This window comes from Littorina saxatilis, linkage group LG9, assembly GCF_037325665.1.
Source record: "Littorina saxatilis isolate snail1 linkage group LG9, US_GU_Lsax_2.0, whole genome shotgun sequence".
In the NCBI taxonomy this organism is placed as follows: Eukaryota; Metazoa; Mollusca; class Gastropoda; order Littorinimorpha; family Littorinidae; genus Littorina; species Littorina saxatilis.
The window spans coordinates 29,457,302-29,483,643 of NC_090253.1; the positions used below are offsets into that span (position 1 = coordinate 29,457,302).

General features: G+C 43.7%; 1 protein-coding gene across 6 annotated transcripts in view; it reads left to right on the top strand.

Moving 5' to 3' along the window:
* LOC138975821 (uncharacterized) overlaps positions 1-25,982 on the top strand; it is a 28,473-nt gene extending 2,491 nt beyond the window's left edge. Inside the window, exons 1-3 of one of the 6 annotated variants that reach the window (XM_070348582.1) lie at positions 12,281-12,557; positions 13,786-13,847; positions 22,505-25,982. In XM_070348582.1, coding sequence (XP_070204683.1) covers positions 13,835-13,847; positions 22,505-23,382 — 891 coding nt within the window. In that variant the 5' untranslated portion in view covers positions 12,281-12,557; positions 13,786-13,834 and the 3' untranslated portion in view covers positions 23,383-25,982. The other 5 variants (XR_011458765.1, XR_011458766.1, XM_070348581.1 and 2 more) reach the window with 5 other exon arrangements.
* The last annotated feature ends 360 nt before the right edge of the window (positions 25,983-26,342 follow it).

Consider the following 26,342-nt stretch of genomic DNA (forward strand, 5'->3'; position numbering starts at 1 on the left):
CAGGTTACATTTCTACCGTCTTGTTTTACTTGGATTTTTCTCCATATTTTGACTTTGTTGGAATTTTGGGGGGGAAGGGTCCGAGGACTTCTGTCCTAACCAAGGCTGTGGGAGACACTCTGTTTCACCGAAAAAAGCAGCCGATAAAGTAGGCCACGGCTGTGGGAAACACTTTGTTTCACCGCAAAAAGCAGCCATAAAGTAGGCTACGCGTTTTGTTCTACACCGTTTGGATTTTTCTTCTGCATTTTCCGGTTGCTGGATTTTTGTATCCACCGCTTTCGTCACCGCGTGTTCTAGCTATAGCTGCGTTAGACTTACTTTGGTAATAAAGCTTTGCTAAAACTAACCATGGCTACAGGGGGATCTCCTACGAAGAGATTAACTTTTGAGACTCCTGGTAGCGAGGAACAGACAGAGCGAGACGCACGCGTTAGAGCGCGTAGTTTGCTTAAACGCAAGGAGCTGGAACGTAGGGAAGACATAGAGCGACAGACGAGAAAAGAAGAGCTTGACAGACAAGAACGACAGGCCGAACGTGACCGACAGGACAAGAAAGAGAAAGACGAACGAGACAGACAGGAAAGGAAAGACGAACGAGACAGACAGGAAAGAGAACGGAAAGACGATCTTGACAGACAAGAAAGGGAACGACAGGCCGAACGACAGGCCGAACTTGACAGACAGGAAAAGAAAGACGAACGTGACAGACTAGACCGGAAGGAACAGGCGGATCGCGATCACCAGCTAGAGCTAGCTAGGCTACAGGCCGAGAAGGGTACGCTCACTCAGGCTAGCGCGCCGACGTTTGTTGCCGACCGTACGAGACTGCCGACGTTCGACGATGACAAGGACGAGCTCGACGACTTTTTACGCCGGTTTGAGCGCATTGCATCTGACCAGAAGTGGGAAGAGGCCACGTGGGCTAGCCGCCTTAGCACCTGCTTAAAGGGACGCGCATTGCAGCTCTACAACGCTTTGGAGGACGACGAGGCGAGAGACTATCAGGCACTTAAGAAGGCGTTACTCCAGCGCTTTAACCTGACTGCTGAAGCCTACAGACGACGTCTGCGTAACAGCAAGAGACTGAGCGGCGAGCTGAGTCATCAGTTTGTGGCACGCCTTAACCTCTACCTGCGGCGCTGGGTGGAGATGGCCGAAAAGGACTGGACCGTCAACGACCTTGCCGACCTCATAGTCATGGAACAACTGATGTCCAGCCTGCGACCTGAGGTGGTGACCTTCGTGCAGGAGCACCAGCCCAAGACTACTCAGGAGGCAGCCGACTGGATCAGAGTGCACGAGGACGCCCAGGCGATCTCCGGCAAATCTTCAGGCTCACGGCCAGGAAAAACGGGAAATTCGGGTTCTTCAGGACCCAAGGACGGGAAGGACGATCAGGGACACAAGGGATCGAGTTCCAGAACTGACATCCAGTGTTACTACTGCAACAAGCGGGGCCACGTGAAGAAGGACTGCCACAAGAGACAGGCTGACCAGAAGGGCGTTCACTTCGTTGGCAGTGAGGAGTTCAGGGACGTCACGAGCTCATGCACCATCCCACAACTCTGCGTTCCGTGCTCCAGGAAACATTTCCAGCCCCACTGCAACGTCTACGTTAACGGAGTGAAGGGCGAAGGTCTGCGGGACACAGGGGCAGACATGATAGTGGTTCGGGCGAGTCTAGTTCCAGCTATGGCCTACACAGGAGACAGCATCAGGGTGAGAATGGCCGAGGCATCTCACGCTTACGACTTGAACACGGCAGTGATCAAGGTCGTAACCCCGTTGTTCACGGGGACCATTGTGGCCGTCGTCATGGACGATCCTCCATGCGACCTGCTCATTGGAAACCGGGTTCAGTTTGTGGACGGCGTCACCAGGGAGGTTCCCGTTTATCGGTCTCCCGACGTCATTTCAGTGCTCACGCGGGCACAGGCGGAGCGAGAGGACAAACCTCTCAAACCCCTACCTGCTGCACGAGCTGCCCTGGGGAACGTGACCCCCGCGCTTCTCGCGAAGGCTCAGGATTCTGACCCGACCTTAGCTACTCCTCGGGAGCACGCGAAGTCGGGGAAGGTGAAGCTGAGCGGGAAGCATGGGAGGTCAAAGTTCCTCAGGGACAAGAAGTTGCTCTACCGTGAGTTCAGCAACCAAGAAGGTACATTCAAACAGGTTGTCGTGCCTCGCGAGTTTCGCGAGGGTGTCATGGCAACGGCACACGACTCGATTCTGGGAGGTCATCTTGGTACCAAGAAGACCACGGATCGTGTCTGGCGCCACTTTTACTGGCCAGGCATCTGCACGGATGTCCGACGTTTCTGTGCGTCCTGCGATAAGTGCCAGAAGGTGGTTGCCAAAGGAAGGGTGAGGAAGGTCCCCTTAGAGAAGATGCCGCTCATCGACGAACCCTTTCGTCGGGTGGCAGTGGACATCATCGGGCCCATCTTGCCTGCGTCTGAGGACGGAAACAGATACATTTTGACCATGGTGGACTACGCTACTCGATACCCAGAGGCGATCCCTCTGAAATCGATTGAAGCCACGCGAGTAGCTGAGGCTCTGGTTACTATGTGGTCCCGGCTGGGAATTCCATCAGAGGTACTCACCGACAGAGGCACGCAGTTCACGGGAGGAGTGATGGCGGAGGCAGCACGACTGCTATCACTGGAGCAGCACTTCACCACTCCTTACCATGCTCAGTGCAACGGACTGGTGGAAAGGTTCAATGGCACCTTGAAGACCATGCTGAGGAAACTAGCTCAGGAGAAACCACGCACGTGGGACAGGTACATCCCAGCATTGCTTTTTGCATACCGCGAGGTTCCTCAGGAGAGCTTGGGTTTTTCCCCATTTGAGTTGTTGTACGGCAGACAGGTACGCGGTCCCATGGCTATCCTGCGTCAAGCTTGGACGGACGAAGAAGCTGACGAGGAGGTGCAGACGACAGCGACCTACATCGTAGAACTCAGGAACAGGATTGAAGAGACCTGCAAATTGGCTCAAGAGAACCTGGGAAGAGCAGCACAGCGTTACGCGCGAGGATTCGACCGCAAGGCACGGCCGCGCAGCTTCAAGATTGGAGAACGGGTGTTGCTACTTCTACCTGTCAAACACAACAAGCTACAACTGCAGTGGCAAGGACCTTTTGAGGTGACAGCGAAAGTGGGCCAAAACGACTACAGGATCGTCATGAACGGGAAAGCACGCCTGTACCACGCCAACCTGCTGCGCGCCTACATAGAGAGGACTGCCTACGGGGAAAAGGACAAAGTGACAGAAGCAGTTGCTGTCGTGATGGACGAGACAACGGAAGAACAGGGAGGAGGACGGGTACCAGTTTGTCCGCTGGAGGCTAGTGAGGATCTCACGGACGTGCACATCTCACCTGATCTTGGGGACGACCAGCAGGCGGACCTGCAAGAGATCCTGAAGGATGCAGCACGGGTCCTTACAGACATACCACTTCAGACGCATCTAGAGGAGTTTACCTTCGACTTGCTGGAGAAACAGCCAGTGAGGACGAAGCAGTATCCCATGCCTCATGCCCAGAAGGAGGTGGTCAGGAAGGAAATCGCCGACATGACGAAGTTGGGCGTCATCGAGCCAGCGAACTCTCCCTACAGTTCACCAATTGTGCTTGTAAAGAAGAAGGATGGACGCGTCAGGTTCTGTGTTGACTACCGGAAGCTGAACAAGATTACGGCGTTTGACGCGGAACCCATGCCTGATGTGGACTACCTCTTCAGTCACTTGGCCAAGGCCAAGTACTTTTCCAAACTGGACCTCACCAAGGGATACTGGCAAATCCCAGTTGCCGAGGAAGACCGCCCAAAGACTGCATTTACCACTCCATTCGGCCAGTTCCAGTGGACAGTCATGCCTTTTGGTCTACAGAATGCAGGTGCCGTCTTCACTCGCATGATGAGGAAACTTTTGGAACCATTGAAGCGCGAGGACATCAGCAGTTTCATCGACGATGTGCTGATCGCGACAGAGACATGGACTGAACATCTCGACGCCCTGCGCGACGTGTTCGGAAGGTTGAAGGACGGAAATCTGGGAGCTAAACCGTCCAAGTGCTACTTGGGATTCCGGGAATTGTCTTTCCTGGGTCATGTTGTCGGCGAGGGATTGCTCGTTCCAGAGGACGACAAGATCCAGAAGATTCGGGAGGCGGAGCCACCGCGCACGAAGAAAGAAGTCAGGTCTTTCCTGGGCCTAGCCAGCTTCTATAGACGCTTCATCCCGCACTTTGCCGAAATCGCTCTACCACTGACCAACCTTACCAAGAAACTACAACCGACCGTTGTAGTGTGGACTGAGGAATGTAGCTCCGCATTCAACACCCTGAAGAGGCGACTCACCAGTCAGCCTATTCTCCGACTACCAGACCTGAACAAGGACTTCGTGCTGAGGACAGACGCTTCAGGGAAGGGACTTGGGGCAGTGTTGCTTCAGGAGACAGAGGGGTTTTTGCACCCTGTTTGCTTCGCCAGCCGTAAGCTGACCTCGGCCGAGGCAGCGTATGCAACGGTTGAACGCGAGTGTCTCGCCATTGTCTGGGGCATCCAGAAGTTCGAAGCGTACCTGTACGGACGACCTTTCTGTCTGGAGACGGACCATCAACCTCTGCAATATCTTCAGGTTGCAAGGTTGGCAAACGCCAGACTTATGCGCTGGGCGTTGATTCTCCAACCGTACCAATTCACGGTACGCGTCATTCCGGGCGCCAACAATGTTGGAGCTGACTTTCTCTCTCGGGCTGTAGAGGAGAACATGACTGTGAGCGAAACCGAGGTTTCGTCTTGAAGAGGGGAGGTGTGTCACGATCGGGTGACAGAGACCAAGAAAGCGTCACTCAGTGGAGTGCCTGTTCTGGGTCAATGTATGATAGAAAGCGCCTGTGCGTGATATTGGACACAGCAGAGTTTTTGCTGACAGTGCTCCCGAGCACGGATGTTTTGAAACGCACGAGCTTCACAGTGCAGGTTTCTGCTGTCATAGGGCTGACGGTTTTTTTCGCTGACAGCGCGCACGGGATTTTCAGGGATTGAGTTTCTCGTGTCTTTTTCCTGCTTGGGGAGGCAAAACTGTGTATAGCTGGACTGGTTTGGTGACAAGGTCAGTCACGTGTATTTGGCTAGGTGGTCTGTCAGAGACTCAAGGACGACACACTTGACACCCAGCGGCAGAAGGGGAAGGACCTAACACACAGTTACCAGAGTATGATGGTTTTTCACCGAGTATCATATTCGGCACTCTAGGGGAACTTCCACAAGTTATTCCTTTCCTCTGCCACGTATTTTGCTGAGGACAAGTCGTCACATTTCCTTCGTCGGCGATGGCTTTCGCATAAGGATTCGACAAGGGGTTCTGGACGTTTTGGGTCACTGTTGACGAACAGAGACTGTTCCAGGGAGGAGGCGGACTTTGCTTCCATTGAGAGTTACAATCATAGGCTTTTGAGGTAATAAATCATTATTTAACGCTGTTGATGAGTCTGTGTTGGGGAATGAAATACTCTCTGTTGTTCTTTCCAGGTTAGCGCATAATTTACTCTCTGTGACGCTAAAATACTAATCTGTATATGGTTTTTGCAGATAGGGAGAGAAGGACGGAAAATGGCTGTTTTGTTGTTGTAAAAAGTCAGTTTTGTGCAGGCCCACGTGCTCGATGAGATATTTAAAGATGACATGTTTTAAGGTGGTGGGTGAGGGGTAGCTGACATGTTTAGTGCACCGATGCTTTCTGTTTGCAGCCTTCCTTCGTTCGTTCGTTTCGTTCGTTCGTTACGTTCCCGTAACATCGGCACGGCTGACTCTGGCGGGAACTGTTGAGGCTACGCTAACCAGGAGACCGGCTAACCCCGGCAGGAGACCGGCTAACCAGCGGACCGGCTAACCAGCGAACCGGCTAACCAGCGGACCGGCTAACCAGCGAACCGACTAACCAGCATACCGGCTAAGCAGCAGCAGCAGAGATAAAGCTAAGTGCACCATGTCGTACGCACCCCGTTGACCACCGTTGTCTTTTCGTATCTATGATTTCATTGGAGTAGTGACAACGTGGGGTGTGGACACCTGCACGAACTAGAGCTTTTCGAACAGAACATTCTCATTTAACTATATTTACACGGGTTCAGCGTGTTCCTATAATTTTCTACATACTACTGGCATTTTGTCAGTGAACACTGGTTTTTTACGTGTTGAGAACGTAAAAGGAACATATTTTGAGTGAAGGCTCGAGGGAGGTGGAGAGTTTATACATAAACAGGCGTCTGAAACTTATACTTTTGTTGACTCTATTTAATTGTATGCCTGCGAGAGTGGATCGTGGTGTGGTTAGTTAATTAGTAGTAATTAACCGGTTCATAATCACCTTGAGTGATATATTGAAACGTGACAGGTGCGGATACATGATTTGTATGAAGCCTTCAGAACAAAACAGTTGATCTGCAGGCAGAGTTAGTACATTTTGAAATTTTCAACGGCTCAAAGGGAACCATTTTTGATGGAAGGTGTGGGACCTCTGATTTCATCCGTAAATATTCCTCAAATCAAATAAACCCTTTTTTGAGTAGAAGAAAGGCAGATCTTCAAATGCACAAATGTTTCCGACGGAAACACTGCTGTTTAACATCTGTACTATACCACTGAAACATTATCCTTAAGTTTTGATGCTCAGTGTAAAATGAAGTTCAAGGAAAAAAGGAAGTGGATAGGTAGAAAAATACTCACCAGCAGATAAAAGCCAACACCAAAAGTATGAGAGCATCGTGTATTCTCCCGATACGCCGGCTGTGGAATTTCATAACTCGCGGCTCCGAGTAGCAAGGACAGCAATCTCAGGAGTAATTTGTGCAGTTACCCATATCTAGTTACGATATGGTTGTGAACTGAAGTAGAAAAGGTTATATTTAATGCGAAAATGTTCCCCTTCCCGTCGGAAAATAGCGGCTGTAGCATGCACAGTTAGGCCAAACAAAAAATATATGTTGGTTTAGGGCAATCCGACCGCCCCTATTTTTTATATTTAGTCAAGTTTTGACTAAATATTTTAACATCGAGGGGGAATCGAAACGAGGGTCGTGGTGTATGTGCGTGTGTGTGTGTGTGTGTGTGTGTGTGTGTGTCTGTGTGTGTGTGTGTAGAGCGATTCAGACTAAACTACTGGACCGATCTTTATGAAATTTGACATGAGAGTTCCTGGGTATGAAATCCCCGAACGTTTTTTTCATTTTTTTGATAAATGTCTTTGATGACGTCATATCCGGCTTTTCGTGAAAGTTGAGGCGGCACTGTCACGCTCTCATTTTTCAACCAAATTGGTTGAAATTTTGGTCAAGTAATCTTCCACGAAGCCCGGGGTTCGGTATTGCATTTCAGCTTGGTGGCTTAAAAATTAATTAATGACTTTGGTCATTAAAAATCTGAAAATTGTAAAAAAAAAATAAAAATTTATAAAACGATCCAAATTTACGTTTATCTTATTCTCCATCATTTGCTGATTCCAAAAACATATAAATATGTTATATTCGGATTAAAAACAAGCTCTGAAAATTAAATATATAAAAATTATTATCAAAATTAAATTGTCGAAATCAATTTAAAAACACTTTCATCTTATTCCTTGTCGGTTCCTGATTCCAAAAACATATAGATATGATATGTTTGGATTAAAAACACGCTCAGAAAGTTAAAACAAAGAGAGGTACAGAAAAGCGTGCTATCCTTCTTAGCGCAACTACTACCCCGCTCTTCTTGTCAATTTCACTGCCTTTGCCATGAGTGGTGGACTGACGATGCTACGAGTATACGGTCTTGCTGAAAAATGGCATTGCGTTCAGTTTCATTCTGTGAGTTCGACAGCTACTTGACTAAATATTGTATTTTCGCCTTACGCGACTTGTTTATTTTTAAAAAAATAAAACGAAAAAAACCACCTCTGGCACATTTTGCGAACCATACCGTGACTTAAAAAAAGAAAAACAAAAACAAAAAAAGCCGACCTACCGACCCTATTATTGTTTGGCCTTATCAGTCTATAACTTTATAATGCTGGGACCCTTGTTAATAACTGAGTTTATCCTACATACGTGAGGGAGACACCCGTGAGATAATAATCGTTCAAATCACACGTGTGTATATCATGCAAATGAGGTCATGTCAAGCAAGTCTGGCAGGGACCTGTTTTTCCACTGCTTATGATGCCAAAGTCACCGAGACAAACGTCATTATAGAAACACAAATTGCGCTCGCTAATTACCCTCGATGAATCTTTAGAACTAACACGTCACGCCACACTTTCAGAGTGACGTTTTTTTGCTTTGACGTAATAGATTGTACGAGGCTTTAGAAGAGATCGAGGTTCCAAAACAAGCGTCTTCAATTTAGCTGCCTCGAATGCAGGACATTTTCAGTAAAATACACGTAAGTACAGTATGTAGGATAAACAGAATACTACATGGCTTGCTGTGTCGTACCAGATTTACACTCGTTGCTTTTTCAAATAGTGAACAGCTCGCTTTCGCTCGCAGTTCAATATTAAAAAAAAAAACTCGTGTAAATCTGGTACGACACAGCAAGCCATGTAGTATTCTCTATATCTGCTCCTTCTAAACAATTCCCGTTGACAACCTACAGTATATCTTTGAAAGGTAAGTTTGTATACAACCTACGAGGAGAGCTAGGGCCTCGCATGACTGCGCAACAATGCACAGTTTTGTGCGGAATGAATCGACAACACTGACTAGGCGCAGAGCACACAACCGACTTCGAGCGACCAGGAAGTCAATCTCACAGCCAACCAGCTGCTGTCAGAATCGCTGTTTTCAGTGTGGTAACATTATTCCGCTTAGGGGCTCCGCTCACATATATATGTAACTTCAACGGGACCGACGACGCACTGCATATTATCCCAGCCCGCTACACGTTGTATGAAAGGAACAAAAGAACATTTGACAAAAGAACATTATCCTAAGCGATACCAAAACATATACAGAACACACAATATCTGCCTTTACCGCCACAGCAGAATAACAGCATATCTGTGTACTTGATTTTAGTCCAAAATAGGAAAACTGACAAGAAGTGTTAACAGAATGGAATGATTTGCACGGAACTATACAACCGCACATTAATCGATCGCCTGCGCAGGTTGACTGGTTGAGTGAATAGGATTCGATCAAACTTTCGCAAAAAAACTCCTCTTTTCTTTGAATAACTGAAGAAAGGAGGAATAAAGAGGTTACACACCTCGTCTCAGTGATTATAAAAAATAATGGTCTCAGTTCGCGGTCATGAAAAAGCTCGCTAAAGCTCGCATTTTTCATGATCCGCTAACTTCGACCATTATTTTTAATAATCACTGAGACTCGGCATGTAACCTCTACATATTAGCTTCATACGTACGACTGGTTGTATGCAAATCAACACTCTTCGTGCAGTAATATGCTACAGAGGGCGTGCTGTTTTGAACAATTGCATCCGGCAAAGGCCGTGTTACGTTTTAAACATAAAGTCAAGTTTTGAAGATAAGTTTTCAGACTGTGAATTGAGACGAGGGTGGTGGTGATGGTGGAGGTGGTGGTGGAGGTGGTGGTAGTGATAGTGTGTGTGTGTGTGGGGGGGGTGGGTGTGTGCTTGTGTGTATGTGTGTGTATTTGCTTCTGGGGACATGTATATGTCATTTCGTGCGAGCGTGATGTGTGTATGCGGGTGTGTGTGTATGTGTGTGTGTGTGTGTGTGTGTCGGTGTGTGTGTGTTGCAAAATAACTTTGTGTTGCGGTTGACCCAAAATGATAAGGCCACAGTGTTCTTAGCACATATGTAAGTATTACAGTCACAGAAAAATGATGCTGCAATCGAAATCAACCAGGTCCCGTTTGTCGAAGGCAATAACAGCAGCTGTCGCTCAGCGTACCGTATCATGCACGAAAAGTGTGAGTGTGTGTTGCAGTGACATTACTGAATTCCTTATATTCATCTCCCGGTCTGCTGGAGCTCAAAAGCCTTGACAAGGCTAGCAGTCTAGGACAAGGAACAAGTCTGATGTAATACCCCCCGATATGTCAAGCAGTGCTAGACTGTCCGAAACCAGCAATACGCCACGGTTTTCAGTGTGTACTCTCCAACTCTTATAGAAGAACTTGCAGAAAGGAAGACGTTTTACTCTGTTCTGCGCAACCTTCATAGCATCCTTGCAGACGACAAGGTCACTGCCCTTGGGGACGCCAACGCCAGAGTTGACCTGGAGTATCATATCAGTAATCATATTCATAAATTTATTCGCATGGTGGATAGAATAGAACTCCTCAACAAACTTTGCACAAGTACTTGTTTTTCTTTTGTATCTTTCTAAGCAGGGTAATTTGTATGATGGTTGTACATCAATAGAAGAAAGCGCTGGACAGGGGTGTTATGGTGTGGGGGGCAGACATTGGCCTCGTGGATAAGACGCAGGTGTGACGTTTTCATCTTTCGCCGTGTTGATATTTCGCTTCTCGGCCTCGTTGATCTAGTATAAACTCTACACTGAACAAAAAAACACCCTTCAATAGTACTGATGAGCGACCTTGTGTACCTTACATTCATGGGGCCAAATTTGTCCAACCAATTTGTTTTATTTAACTTAGAAATTTGATTCATCCTAAAATGTTTTCCTTCTTACTCAAGGGACGTAACCACTCAGTACACGTTTTTGAAGAATTCGGATTTTGGGGTTGAAATCTATTAAATTTTACCACCAATTTTCTTCACATGCAAGAAACTGACATGCTTCTCGTCCATAAATAATTTCACTTCTTAATTTTACCAGGAAACAACATTTCAGTCTTGAGTATATGTCGAGGGGGAAATATGTACACAGGCGAAAGATGAAATCGTGACACCGGCCTCCCATTCGGAAGCTCGCATGTTTGAATCCCGGCCGTGCCTAATGGGTTAAGGGTTCACAGTTTTCGAATCTCTCAGATTAAGTTATGTGCAGACCTGGTAGTGTCCTATTCCCTAGCGTGTGTACCTGCAAAAACAAGACCAAGTGCGCAAGGAAAGGATCCTGTAATCAATGTCATGGTTAGGTGGGTTATAGAAACACGAAATATTCCAGCATACTTCCCCCGAAAACAGAGTATTACTGCCTAAATGGCGGGGTTAAAACGGTCATACAACTGTGATAGGGTGGAGTGGAAGGGGGAAAATAGGCCAGGAAGCATAAATGAGACGCCAAGACAGAGGTTGCGATAACGTGACTTTTATTTAACGTACACCAGAAAGCAGACACCAGAAAGCAGAGTAGTTCCTTCCTCAATATACAGCCGCACACAACTCGTCGGAACTTGAATTTCGATCCCGGTCGAAAGTCACTTCGCTGATATAAACCCAGCTCTAAAACGTTTGTTCAACTCACAACTGAACACACACACAAAGTCTCTCTAAACAATCCTCGAATCACTCCTTCGCCAAACTACAGTTATAATGGCCCAAACTACACTACTTGCATTGATTATTACAGAAACATAAACATCGTTCAACTACAACTAAAACATCACAATCCAAGATACGCACACTGACACTCCGACTCGACGTCTTCACACTTCGAAATCACACCGGGTACTCTTCTAGCCCACGCTATTATTCTGACTCACGCGCGCACCCGTTCAAACAATCAACCAATAAGAAACCAGCCTCCCTACGCACCTACAATTAGCTATAACACACAATAATCCTAGCGGGAGACACAACTTGGGTCAGGGGAAGATAATAGACAGGGAGTACTGAAAGAGAGGGGCAACAGTACCTTCATGAAATCGCCACACGGCTACACAAGTAAAAGCGGTAGGAGTTTCAGCCCACGAACGCAGAAGAGAAGAAGAAGATTGTGCCGGCAGACATTTTGTTGTTTAGGTTTCTGTACTGATATTACGTATAATTATCTTTGTTTGGCAGTGGCTGCCTGTAATGTTCTAAGCAGCATATTACAATTTCATTAACAAGCTCTCCTGCACTGCAAAAAGTAGTATACGAAAACCACCGTCTCTATATTGAGTGACAGTCTAAAAAAACTCACAGTCTGAAAAAATAAAAAATAAAATCACCCATGGACGGTTTTCTGAATGCAGCTTTAAACTAAGTGTGTTGTGTTGCTACTACCGGGGTTTCCCGCTCGCTGTAACGTGTCGAATCATACCTTCATTGTGATCGGGCTCTTTGAAAGGAACGCACACATAGATAATAAAGCACTCAGACGCACGTGAATGTGTTTACATAAAAATGCTCTATCGCATGCTAGTCGAGTCATACCCTGAATGTTATCTTTCAAAATCAACCTCTGATTGCATTACACATGTCAATGCTGAATAACGTTTCTATAGTCCAAAACCGGTCTATTTTTACCGCTGATCCACCGTGTTTCTCCCCCATGTTTGACGTATGCGGAAGGTTATCACAGAAAAAGAATTCACAACTGTAATGTAGCCAGTTCTCGAAGAGATTGTGGCCGTGTCGGCAGTGTTTAAAATCCAGTCCGTCTCTATTACATGAGTATTAAATACGAGGTCAGTGAGGAGTTTATTTTTGCTGTCGGCTATCATTAAGACTATTGTAGATGTGTTGAAAGCCCAAGACTTAACATTTAGTGGTCTTTAATGTGAAGAGTGTTTTTTTCGCACGTTTTAAGTTGTCAGTGAGACTATGGTATGTCCAAGGTTCTTTGGCTGAAACTCATACGGCAGGTTTTGCAGACAATTTGACATAGCGAAGACCAAGGGACATTTCCGGCAACGCATTGCGACACAATGTAAATTGTGATTTTAATACACGATCTTTTGAATCTGAGTCCCGATTCTTCATTGTGGCACATCTATGACAGGAAAGCAGTTGTGACATTTTCAAAAAGAGTTAATACCTGCTGTGTTGCGTCATAATTTGGAATACCAAAACGTACAGTTTAGCCCTAAAGAACCTTTTGAACAAGGACATTAAACAAGGGCAAAACCCACGGAGATACTTCCAGTTCCACACAGAGCTAGTCAGAGGTTACAGTCGCCTGACGGAGCCAAAGGTCGAACACATTTTCATAATCCACACTGCAATTTACAAATTCAAGGTAATGTATGAGCAATGAAAAGACCTACTGCCTTAAACGAGTTAGTAATGGTTTGCCTGTATATGTGAAAACCAAATTTAATATATCAGAAAAATGTACGCCAACAAAAGACACCAATATTATAGCTGGCGTTGTTAAGTCTCGGTCTGATACTTATAGTTCAATGTAGCTTAAACATATTTTATCCAGTAGTTTTAGGTTGCATGTTGGCGAATTAAACAATTGACTTAAACCTTTCCTACAGAAAAATAAGAAAAACTTAATTACCGCTTTGTTAGGTTTCCTCAATTATCTTGCCGGAAATGGTCTTGCTGTCAAAAATAGATCAAGATAAAATCAAGACACTATTCTATATTCTTCATCATATACAAATCATCGGACTGAACTCGGACAATTTCATTAAGTTAAAATAAAATTCAACAGAGAAACTATTGCGCCTCCAGTAACCCGTAAGTTTCTGATTACAGAGCTCCCAAAGGTTTTACATACATTACAAACATACTTTCGTTGGAACGCTAACCGCTGTTGGTCACCCTGGCTACTTTTCCTTGAAACTGACACTTTTTCAAAGAATGTGTTTTGCATCGAGGCACTAGTGTAAAAATCAAAACATCGTTATGGTTTGTTAATGTGGTGGATCGTAGTTGGTTTACACAAACCAATAACTTTCATTTCAGGGGACACAATCCGACGGCAGCTGGCGGCACAAAGTACAAGTTAACTCCCATGGATCACAATCGTGAGTGCTTTATAATTGGTTATGATTTTGTCACGGGCTGTAATTCAAAGCGCCTGCAAAAATAGCCAGCAAACTGTTACACGTGACACCGACAGTATCATCTGTTTCTTTTAGAGGCACACTGTTGGGTCGGTAACTGTAAAAGTGTCCGGATGTGCAGCATACTAATGAATTTGTACATGCACTTTTGTCGGATGTGTGTCAGTGTGGAAGGGTTCGGGAAACTCGATCTTTTGTTTTCTTGATGATGTGTTACGGACTCACTGGACTATCACTCACGGACACACATACAAAGACATACACGTCTTTATCTCCATTTCGTCCACAACAGATGACAGACATGACAACAGCAGAATACTGGCATGGCAAACTTTTGTGGAGGTTCGGGGAACTGATCTTTTGTTTCTCTGATGATATGTTACGGACTCTCTCTGGACTATCACTCACGGACACAACAGATGACATGGCGACACTGAACAGTAGAATACTGGCATGGCAAACTTTATTTCTGTGTCTCTCGATCTTCCCTCCTCCTCTTCGCCAACCCACCGAAGCCGGTGGCTACAAGCCACAATACAAAGTTGACTACATCTTGTCCGCAGTTAGCACACCGTATACCGTGGTTGCATTAGAAAAACGCAGCCGCCGGTTTTGGTTGCGCACTTCCGCCGTTTAACTAAGACACGCGACGTAAGTATCTCCACAAAATCACCTGTAACTTCTCACACATGACATATCATCACAGAAACATCGATTGTACTTTGGCCTAAGATGTTGCTGCATCGAACGATCGATCTGTTTCAATGCTTTAATGTGCTTGTGAACGTTGTGCTTCAATTATTTACACCTTTTTATGCGTATTCTGTGCAAGTTTTGACTTTCCACAGTCACTACGGACATTTAAGAGCATGATAATGATCACACACTATTGTGCTGTAATCAATGGCAATTCCTTGACATCGGGGTCAAATATTAAGTTTTAAAGTGGAACAGAAGCGTCATATTTCATGAATCTGTGAGGACACACTAGTGGGGCTCGTATGTTGCAGACGCACTCATAAATCATTCACATCTTGCAACAAACATCATACTTTGTGATATTGTTCCTTATAATTATTTAAGGGATTTCAGATACAGAGCCACTTCAGAAATCGGTTTTTTTGTCTTTGATAGGGAATAAAAGGCTGCATTTACAGCAGACGAAATTCGTACCAAAAGCGCTCAGCAGTAAATATTCCCAACTCAGCAAATGTAAAATTCAATGGTTTACCATGCACCAGAAGTTGTCTGCTGATAACACATGCATGACATAAATACTCTTATGGGTATTTTTGTGTTCTGGTATTTAATTTGATCGTTTTTAGAATTTTATATATCCGCAGCATGAAAATTCAAGATGGCGGCCTCCGCAACATTGCGTGTTTTGATTTGAGCGAAAACAACGTTTCTGAAGGTAAGTTTTCAAGAATACGCATCCATTCACCAATGTCACATCATTTTACTGTTTAATTCTCCCCTGGGGTCTGTTATTCATCGGGTGAAGCGCTGAAATGCAGAGACTTTGTTTAATCTTGCAATAGCTCATCAGCTGGATTGTGATGCTGATAGATCTAGATCTATCTGTTGATTACAAGTAAGGAAATCATGATCGCCACGCTGGTGATTTTAAACAGATTAAACGAACTTTGAATAAAAGGCGAGGAGAAAGAGATTGTTCATGGTATGATAAATGATTAGTCCTGCCTACGTTAAGGACTTCCATAAGGTGGGGAGGGGTAGAGTCAAAAACTGAGTGAGGGTAGGCCAGATAGTAGGATGACCAGCTGGAGATAAAAACACTCCACTCCCCATGTCTTTACAGTGTTGTGATCAAACTTTCAAAGACGGTAGGTAACAGACAAAAGCATACAGTGTATGCTAATCAAATGAGATAAGTGGTTTTGAAAAATGAAGAGGTACCGCTCTTTGAGTTTTACAATTTTGGTTTGTTGCTTGTTTCTCATCCTTTTGCTTATTTTAAGTTGACCGTGCATTGGTGTGAATTTTATTTTTACAGGATATATACAAGTTACACCACATGCCGGTTCCTGGGAACAAGCGTTCTGCATTTATTCCGGTGCCACAGAAGGGAGCCGATTTCACTAGTAGTAGTACTACTGTATCAAGGTTTGTTACCTAATACATCTTAACAGTAAGATATTTTTATTTTTATTAATTGGAACATGTTTGCACATCATTTGTAAGCGACCTCTGTGAATTTGATGGGTTTAACGTACGAACCCTCACTATGGTCAACATTCTGTTAGCGACTGTTTGAAGCGAATAAATGTAGCGGTCAGAAAGATTCCAGAATCAGTTGGGTCACTGGAAACTGTGTTTGTTTGTTTTTTAACCTGAAACAGTAAGAATTATACGAATTCATGAAATACAATTTTCTTTCATTTTGGTCTGTTGTGTGAAGACTTGCTAACCCGGCTTTGACCGACTCTCTGAGATAGTAAACATTATTCAAATACATTCAAATAAAAATGTCACTTTTCATCTTTTGTGTGAAGGGTACCCCAGGCTGATTTCCTGCACCATGGATGTAGAGGAGGCCAGACAGTCTGCTTCTCATTCCAGCTGTGTTGCGTTTTTTTCTGCTCGTGAAGTGTATCGCCACATTGCCAAAGCCATTGGCCAAGAGAAGTCACCCTGTCTGCCCATTTTGCATAGCCTTACAGGCTGTCACACTATGTCGTTCTTCAATGGTATTGGGGAATCAGAAGGCTTGGGAAGTATGGCAAGCATTTGAAGACGTCACTCAAACTTTCTTCAGGTTGTCTGCTCCTCTTTGTAAGCTGAGTACCACTGACAGGGCAGCACAAGAGCTTTTTGGTGTACATTTGTAGGACAAAACCAGCAACGTACTGGGTGTAAACAGTGCTAGACGGTACCTCTTCAGTAAAAAGAGCTGCCAAATTGACCATAATCCCCTTACAAGTGAGGTGCTGCTGCAGGACATGAGATTGAGAAGAGCCATCTACCTATTAGACTTCCAAACTCTGTGGGCTGGCAGTTCAAGGCTGGAAAGTGGGAGTCATTCTGGACGAGCTTTCAAGAGGTATCCAGCGTGTGCCGAGAACTCATGAGGTGTGCCTGCAAGAAGAGCTGTACAACAAAACGCTGCAAACGCTGCTAAGAAGGACTGCAGAGCACAGCTCTCTGCAAATGTGCTTGCATGCCTGTGAAAACTGTCAGCATCTAAACTGTGCAAAAATATTATTGCACCCATTTTCATACTCCAACTCAAACTTTTATTCCTGTGTCATTTTATTCAAACTGTCTATGCCATTAAAGGCTCGCATCTTCGCTATCTGGCACATTTTTTTTTAACATCATCATTTACGCCGTCAAAATAAGGATACCCTTGACGTGACAAAGAGATGTGACAAAAACTTCGGGTACCTTTTAAAAAGCCGACGACAATTCCTGAGGCACAACTGGGTCACTGTTGTATACGAAGAGAAAGTCAACTTGATTATCCATCCAGAACAGGTTGTTTTATTTCGCCATCTTGCATATTTCTAGTGTTGTGCCATTGTACCTACTGATGTATGTGTCGATCTCACGGATGAGATGTTTATGTGTCAAATTTGAGGGATACCCAAGTCAACTAAAATCCATGTATTTTAGCAATGACCAAGTGGGTTGCGTTGAAACTTTCAGGAATGTGTGTCTACGCACGAGGCGTAGTTCAACCGTTTGAGTACACTTTCAAATCTTCACGAAATAATATTTTAAAAACTGCCACAGGTTTGTTGACTTACATCCCACATATTTTTGACTTCGCATGTATATATGACAGATGGTTGTTTCAAGTACTGCCAAAGTTTCTTTTGAGTATAGACACTTGCCGGAATGTGCTAGTTGTGTAAACACATGAGAACAAACAACGTTTTCGAAATACAGCGATTATGAATTTTAGTCGACTTTTTAGTTGATACATTACATTTTTATCAGTTTTATTTTGGGGGTACCCTTATTTGGGCGGCGGTCAAATAACCCATGTAAAGGCCACCTTTTATCTTAAAAGTGTTCCAGTTAGCCAAGTTGAGTGCCCTCAATAGCATACATTGAATATAACAGCACAGGAATGAATGTTTTCGTTTTGGTATGAAAATTGGTGCAATATATTTATTTTTGCACAGTTTAGGTAATCCACAAATTCTTCAACCCTGCCACCCACACCGTCCAATCATTCTCTGCACCAACAATACATGTATTGTTTGTTTAAAAATGTGTTTGTGTTAGTTTCTATTGCAAGAGAATGTCTTGTAGCATCAAAAATGCCTAAATACCCTTTTATTGGCGGCCATTTTGAAAATTGTAAAAAAACTACTGATTTCTTAATTTTTTCACGGTGGCTCTGTATCAGGTTTTGTTAAGCAAAAGCAAATGTCCATTTACGCCAAATTTGCTGTTAATCACATGAAGTGAAATATGCCTAACATACCCAACCGTTTACACTGGCGGCCATTTTGAAAAATTGTTTAAAAACTACCCATTTTTTTATTTTTCGCGATGGCTCTGTATCAGGTTTTGTTAAGCACATAAAACTCTTCATATTTGCTTAATTTGGTGTTTGTTGCATGATTTGAATGATTTTGCAACATAGGAGCCCCACTACACCACGAATTTTCGGTTGCACACTTCCGCCACAGTCGGTTGCACACTGCCGCCGTTGAAGTTTTGCTTCGGGTGCACACCGCCGCCGCTTTTTTTTTTCTACTTCGCTTATAAAATAGAGTTTCTTCACATTGTTTAACGTCTAACTGACCACACAGAGCCGTCTTAAGACATAAAACATAGATAGGCTCAAAATATTTTACAAAGAGAAGGGGAAAGTTTTGCAGTGCGGAAATTTAAAATAATTGCTTTGTTTGGTACACAATACAACAAAACTTGCTTTCTTTCCCGGAAGGTACATGGTATAATCAAATTGCGCCAGCTGTTGGTGAAAAGTCACTGGAGACGATGATTTCATAACCTTTTGGTGTACTTTCTTGAGTAAATAGTAAAGTGTTGTAATTTTAATAATGTAGACTTTGTCTTTATTTGTGATAGGTGATGAAAAGAAACAAGAAGCAATGGGCAGAATTAACAGGTCATACATTTCGATGTGTGCCTAGACATCAAAATAACGTGAGAGAAATATTCTAAGATTTTACTGTTTCTTATAGTCACAATTGCATGTCTGTAATTGCAGATGGAGGTATCTGCTCAAACGCTGGACAGCTACCTTGATATTAGCGCTGAGGTAGTCGTGGAGACGGAGCCTGTAAACCCTCCAATCGGACTTCCAAAAATGACATCTACGCCAAACAAGAAATCACGCCAACGCCAACTCTGCCCAGAGTGTGGCAAAAGCTTCACAAAAACAAGCTCCCTCAATGATCACCGACGACTCAATCATGGATACGGACTGGGACCAAGGTACTCCTGCAAATACTGCTCAAAGAGTTACATGAAGAAAGATGTATATCTCAGCCATGTGAATCGTCACAGCGGTGTGAAGCCCTATTCAAGTTGTGGTTGATTATTGGAACTTTGCAGGAGCGAATTTTGTTTTTTGAAATTAATACACAAACGTACAAAGACAACAGAAAGTCAGTACAATCAGTATTATGTTGATATTTTTTCTTCTTTATTGACGGTCAAAAACTTTTGACCGATGTTTGATGCTTTGCAAATGTTAAATAAACATCAAATCACGCAAGGCGAACATAAATTCACAGTGTGAAGTGTCAGAAATATGTACGAATGAGTATAGTCAATAGCAAAACAGCCAACTTTAAAATCTCACAGATCTCGCAGTTTCTGGAAACTACGAGAAATGGAATTAGAAACATAAACGAGTACTTACCTGTAAGTCGAAGTTTGTGTAGAATTCCATGATGTAGTTTACAGGAACGGAGGGATATGTGCCCACCCTCTGTTTCTACCCACCCTTGGTAAACATTGTTATGGTGTTTTGCTATTGAGATGTAATCCTGTATATTAATAGACTGAGGATTACATCAAAATAGATCATCTATGTATAGATGATCTCGTCTGTAAAATATGGTTGTTTCCGGTCATGCGCATCTCAGGTTTGCTAGCTTCACACTCACTTTGCGACTGATCTACACTCTCACTGTTTGACGGATCCACAAACGTTTTGTTTTTGATTGTGATCTTACCACTGCCATCGTTCACCTCTATCTCCTGGCCAGCTTTATTAATCTCTGCGGGTGTCAACCGGAAATCTTTTGACACGAACTTTCTCTTTCCCGTTGCTTCATCGAGTACCAACTTTCGAAATTTTAATGGATCACCACTATGCTCCGCTTCAATATGACGTACTACTTCCGTTAGTCTTGAAAAAAGGTCCGAACAGTAGTAGCACTTGAACTCCATCACCTGAAAGGAGCACATTCTTTCATTATAAAAACCACAAACAAAAAACAAGCCAGGGACAAAAGATCACACACACACACATACACACAAAAAAACAGCTCCTGGGTAGCCCATTTGGTTTAGCCATGCAGTCATGAAGCTGCATGGATTATATCCCATATTTATTTTTCGATATCAGGTTTGTACCAATCCATGTATCTTAATGAGTGAAATGAAATAGTCTTTTCGTTGTGATCATCTCACTCTACCTTACTATATTATTGTTATCTCAGTAGACTAGTGGTTGAGCGTTGGTTGTATTGTGTTGCGTTGTGTTGAGTAGAATCTGAAATCCTCTCCCCCGATGTAACCGGGGTTTTGGCATCTATTGCCATATCACAACAGAATGTTGGTGTCACAGTGAGTAATGACAATAACAAAACAAAAAACCACATAAGAGAGAGAGAGAGAGAGAGAGAGAGAGAGAGAGAGAGAGAGAGAGAGAGAGAGAGAGAGAGAGAGAGAGAGAGAGAGAGAGAGAGAGAGAGAGTGAGTGAGAGAGAGAGAGAGACAGAGACAGAGAGAGAGAGAGTGAGTGAGAGAGAGAGAGAGAAAGAGAGAGAGAGAGAGAGGCTATTTAATTTAATATATTACCAAATTAGTATACACCAGAAGGTTTATGATTTTCCAGACCTGTATGGAACATGCCTAGAGACAGACACAAATAAAGTCCTGTTTCTTTCTTTAAAACAGTGGCGGCGGTGTGCAACCACTTGCGACGGCGGTGTGCAACCGCAACAAAAAAGAGACGGCGGAAGTGTGCAACCGAAAAATCTTGGGGTGTCCTCACAGATTCATAAAATATGACGCTTCTGCTCCACTTTAAAACTTATTATTTGACCGAGATGTCAAGGAATGGCCATTGATTACAGCACAATAGTGTGTGATCATTATCATGCTCTTAAATGTCCGTCGTGACTGTGGAAAGTCAAAACTTGCACAGAATACGCATAAAAAGGTGTAAATAATTGAAGCACAACGTTCACAAGCACATTAAAGCAATGAAACAGATCGATCGTTTGATGCAGCAACATCTTAGGCCAAAGTACAATCGATGTTTCTGTGATGATATGTCATGTGTGAGAAGTTACAGGTGATTTTGTGGAGATACTTACGTCGCGTGTCTTAGTTAAACGGCGGAAGTGCGCAACCAAAACCGGCGGCTGCGTTTTTCTAATGCAACCACGGTATACGGTGTGGTTAGTGGAGCACACAACAAAATACGTCCACTCTCTCTCGCGTCTCTCAGAGTTCCCCTTTTACGCCCTAGCATGTACATACATAATCAAACTTTAGCTAGAGTCACAAACATCCAATCAACATCTTAGTAACCACCCGTCAGTAACCACGACACTCTAAGCAGGTTCCGTGTTTCATTGGTTAAACGTAAGACAAGAGGAAGGGGGAGGAACACAAAGGGGGTGGAGGGGGGGGGTGTGGTAAATGACTAAAACATTCGAGCCCAGCTGGCATCGTCTATCATCTACCCGGATCAAATTCAAAGGAATTAACACCTACTTGAAAACCACTGCTACATGCCGCTAGCCGAGGAATACAGAGACACACAGGCCGCCATATTACATAACAACACCTGCAGGCTCCCGGTGCCTGTCACTCCATCCTCCGGGAAGCTACCCCCGGTTACTACGCAATGACCGCATGCAGACCAGCGACTACCCGTCTCTTCCAAGGAGAGCGGCTGAAGTTCAAAGGATCAAAGACTGGTCAGAACATGGACACAGACGGCTAAGCGCGCTTAGGATCTACCGGTGACTGGACATGTGCATCTCAATATTTAACTTAGAACAGATAATGGTATTACACAAAACATAAAGCGATCGGCAACATGAACTACAAACACTAGACTGGACAATGACAAAAACTTTACTCAATAATTGGTGACTGGTCGCCCTGTCACATGTGCAATGCGAAAATGAGAAATGACAGCATGCGTGTGTGTGTGTGTTAGTGTTTATGTGTGTGTGTATGTGTGTACGTGTGTGTGTATGTGTGTGTTAGTGCGTGTACGTGCTTGTGTGTGTGTATGTGTGTGTGTGTGTGTGTGTGTGTGTGTGTGTAAGTGTGTGTGTGTGTGTGTGTGTGTGTGTGTGTGTGTTTCTTCACAGTGTATGATTTGGCTTGCAATGATTATTTTCTCATTGTATCCACAACAATTTCAGCCACGCCCACACACATCCTGACAGTTCCACCCGGGACAGACAATGACACAGCCGAACCCTGGGTCAGAACGGCGATCCTGGACAGCGAGTCCAACCGCGTGTTCCTGACGGACGCTACCAACACGAGTGTCAAAGTCATCCCTCTCGCCTCACCTTACGACATCAGTGAAGTGAATCTCGACACCATGCCCTGGGGACTAGCGCTGGTGCCAACCCAAGGCGAGAAACTGTTGGCAGTGACGTCAATGGATTACAACGTCATACACATGATCGACGTCACAGCCGACCCAACCCCAACGGTAGTGCAGAGGATCTACACGGGACGACGTTACATAGGCGTGGACGCCTTCGATGATAGTCGAATGGTGGTCAGTTGCTGTAGGGATGGTAGATCAGACCAGCCGCCGAGCGTGGATTTCTTCACACTTGGAGGAAACGTCGAAGGGCAAGCTGTGACGTCACAACTACTGACGGAATTGAGAGATCCCCGCTACCTCTGCGTTCACGGAGTCCATGTTTACATATCAGACTTTGAAAACCACTGCGTATACAAGGCGGACCTATCTACAGGTCAGCTAATCGACAAACTAACCCATCCTCAGCTTCAGTCACCGTGTCAGGTATGCACTGACCACACCGGTAATCTATACGTGACCAGCAAGGAAGGCCGTGTGCTGGTCCGGACACGTTCTGGACAATGGAGATCCGTGTTAGAAGGGAGACAACACGGGGAAGGTGTCCGGACACGTCCGCGATGTGTGGTCAGTGTGCCGGACACTGAGCTGCTGGTCAGCTGGGATAAGGACGTTGGTGGCGATTCAGTGTTGAAAGGTTATCATCTTGGATCTTCGGCACTGCGGCACTTTTTGTCAACCTGAGATTTGTCTTTTCCTCAACGTGATTATTGTAGCTTCGTGCGTAATTACCACTGGAGATGTACACACATGCCAACAAGTTTAGCAACCCTTATAATTATTCAATTTGAAATAATGTTTTTTATTTTAATTCATCAAAAATAATTGAAATGTTGGAATATGTTTATTTGTGTTCAAAGTAGTAAGGCATGCTCCAATGTTATTTTCAACACATTGTTTGACGACTGAATTTATATACTGGTCTATGTATAGGTCAAAACGATGCTTGCATGATCATTCTTTACGTTATTGTCAACCATTGTGAAGTCCTTGGCAGAGTAGCTTTCATAGAAAGGCACTATGACGTCATTCAGAACTCCCTCCCTACACTTGTTAACTTTAGTAACGCCTTCAACAACCTCCAACCCTTCTCACACATTGAGGGATATGTCACCTGGTGCCGTCCCTGTTTTGTATATTTTTGAGACTTTCAGAAATCTGTACTGAGAAGCCTGCCGAATAATAAAACAGTTGTTTATGCTGATACCGGCAGCAGGTATACAGACAAACTATTGAATACAAAATGGCAGATCCAACCTTCTATCACATCCTTTCATCAATAGTATTGTTGTCATATCGTGATATATATTGGACTTGCACAGCAAGAGACAAACATAACTGATTGAAACATGTATATTTTCTAAAGTGTCCCCTCGGGGGAAAATGTATGAATTAAGCTGTCACCCCTGCAGTATTCAGTAATAAATGAGTATGCTTATCTTTTTATATTTAGTCAAGTTTTGACTAAATATTTTAACATCGAGGGGGAATCGAAACGAGGGTCGTGGTGTATGTGCGTGTGTGTGTCTGTCTGTCTGTGTGTGTGTGTAGAGCGATTCAGACTAAACTACTGGACCGATCTTTATGAAATTTGACATGAGAGTTCCTGGGTATGAAATCCCCGAACGTTTTTTTCATTTTTTTGATAAATGTCTTTGATGACGTCATATCCGGCTTTTCGTGAAAGTTGAGGCGGCACTGTCACGCCCTCACTTTTCAACCAAATTGGTTGAAATTTGGGTCAAGTAATCTTCGACAAAGCCCGGACTTCGGTATTGCATTTCAGCTTGGTGGCTTAAAAATTAATTAATGACTTTGGTCATTAAAAATCTGAAAATTGTAAAAAAAAATAAAAATTTATAAAACGATCCAAATTTACGTTTATCTTATTCTCCATCATTTGCTGATTCCAAAAACATATAAATATGTTATATTCGGATTAAAAACAAGCTCTGAAAATTAAATATATAAAAATTATTATCAAAATTAAATTGTCGAAATCAATTTAAAAACACTTTCATCTTATTCCTTGTCGGTTCCTGATTCCAAAAACATATAGATATGATATGTTTGGATTAAAAACACGCTCAGAAAGTTAAAACAAAGAGAGGTACAGAAACGCGTGCTATCCTTCTTAGCGCAACTACTACCCCGCTCTTCTTGTCAATTTCACTGCCTTTGCCATGAGCGGTGGACTGACGATGCTACGAGTATACGGTCTTGCTGAAAAATGGCATTGCGTTCAGTTTCATTCTGTGAGTTCGACAGCTACTTGACTAAATATTGTATTTTCGCCTTACGCGACTTGTTTTTTCTGCAGGAAGCAGAGAGCCATAATTATGGAAACATGGCGAATGGATGTGTTTTTGCTTTGGGTGAAAGGTTGAGCGGATAAAGTGTATATATTTTGTCGGTACAGGTAAAAAGTGTGTGTGGAAAAAGGAAAGGAGAAAGAGTGTTGTAATTCTGAGGAGTCTTCTTGTTGTGAACTGGAAAATGTGGTTTTCATTGGTTTTATCCCGCTCTTTCGGCTTAGAGTTGGACCTGTGCTTAAAAGAAATACTTGAGTACAAATTGCTTGTGGTTTTCTTTCATACCCGTGATTTTGTTGTTCTTGTTCTTTGTTTCTTTGAAACAATAGTGAAAATCTTGAACTTTTATTTGATTCCCAAATTGTTCGTAGTTTGGGTGCGTGACGTCGAATGTGTGTGTGTATGATGCAACCCGCGTGTGCAAAAATTCGACGCAGGTCTACAACCGTGCAAACGTAATACAGTCGACTCCGGATATTACGTCACCCCTCGGGGGATGTATTTGAGCGACGTTATACGCGGTGACGCTGTATCCGGTTCATCGGTTATAACGTCACTTTTACGCGCGGGTGATGTTATATCCGGAGTCCAAGAGTTATGTCCCTTTCTAAAGTACTGACTGTTTTAATAAAACTGTGCAGAAATGGAAAGTGCATGCATTAGTGTTGTTTAAAAATTACAACAACATATTGTTGTAAGTTTTAAACTAACTTATTACAATAATCTTTAATTCACTTCCTCATATATAGAATTGTGGACTATTCTCTTCTTTGCGTATTTCCAAAACCTGGCTATACCATGGATACAAAATTGTATACACAACATTTTCCCCGAAATTCGGCAACAGTATCAACGTACAGTGTTGTAGGCTGCATGCTGATTCCGAGACAGGTTGTTAGTGTTGGAGTGTCAAGCTCCGTCTGGTTCCATCGACAATCTCAGTCTTTAATTATAGTGTCCGACGTTATTCGGCTTTAACACGCCGTGGATGGTGGCACGCCTAGTTTTGTCCACCGCAGGAACAACACCCAATTCGTTCCCCCGCACGCGGAAGCAAAATTGTTATCTCGCAAAGGAATTGCCCTGTGAAGGTACGTTGTGGCAAATCACATTATTAAGTATAGATATTCTAAAGCAGAATTGCCTAGGCTATATGTATAATATGTAATTTATGTCTTGTTGTGTACTCGTGAACAGTGGCGTTCGATTTTCTGCTGAAGTCCGTGAAAATTATACAGAGAGGTCTCAATTTCGTACAAATTAACCTAGAACTATCATTTAAAGCACTATTTTAATACTCACAGTTTAATCTTCGATACCTTGCAGCCTTGT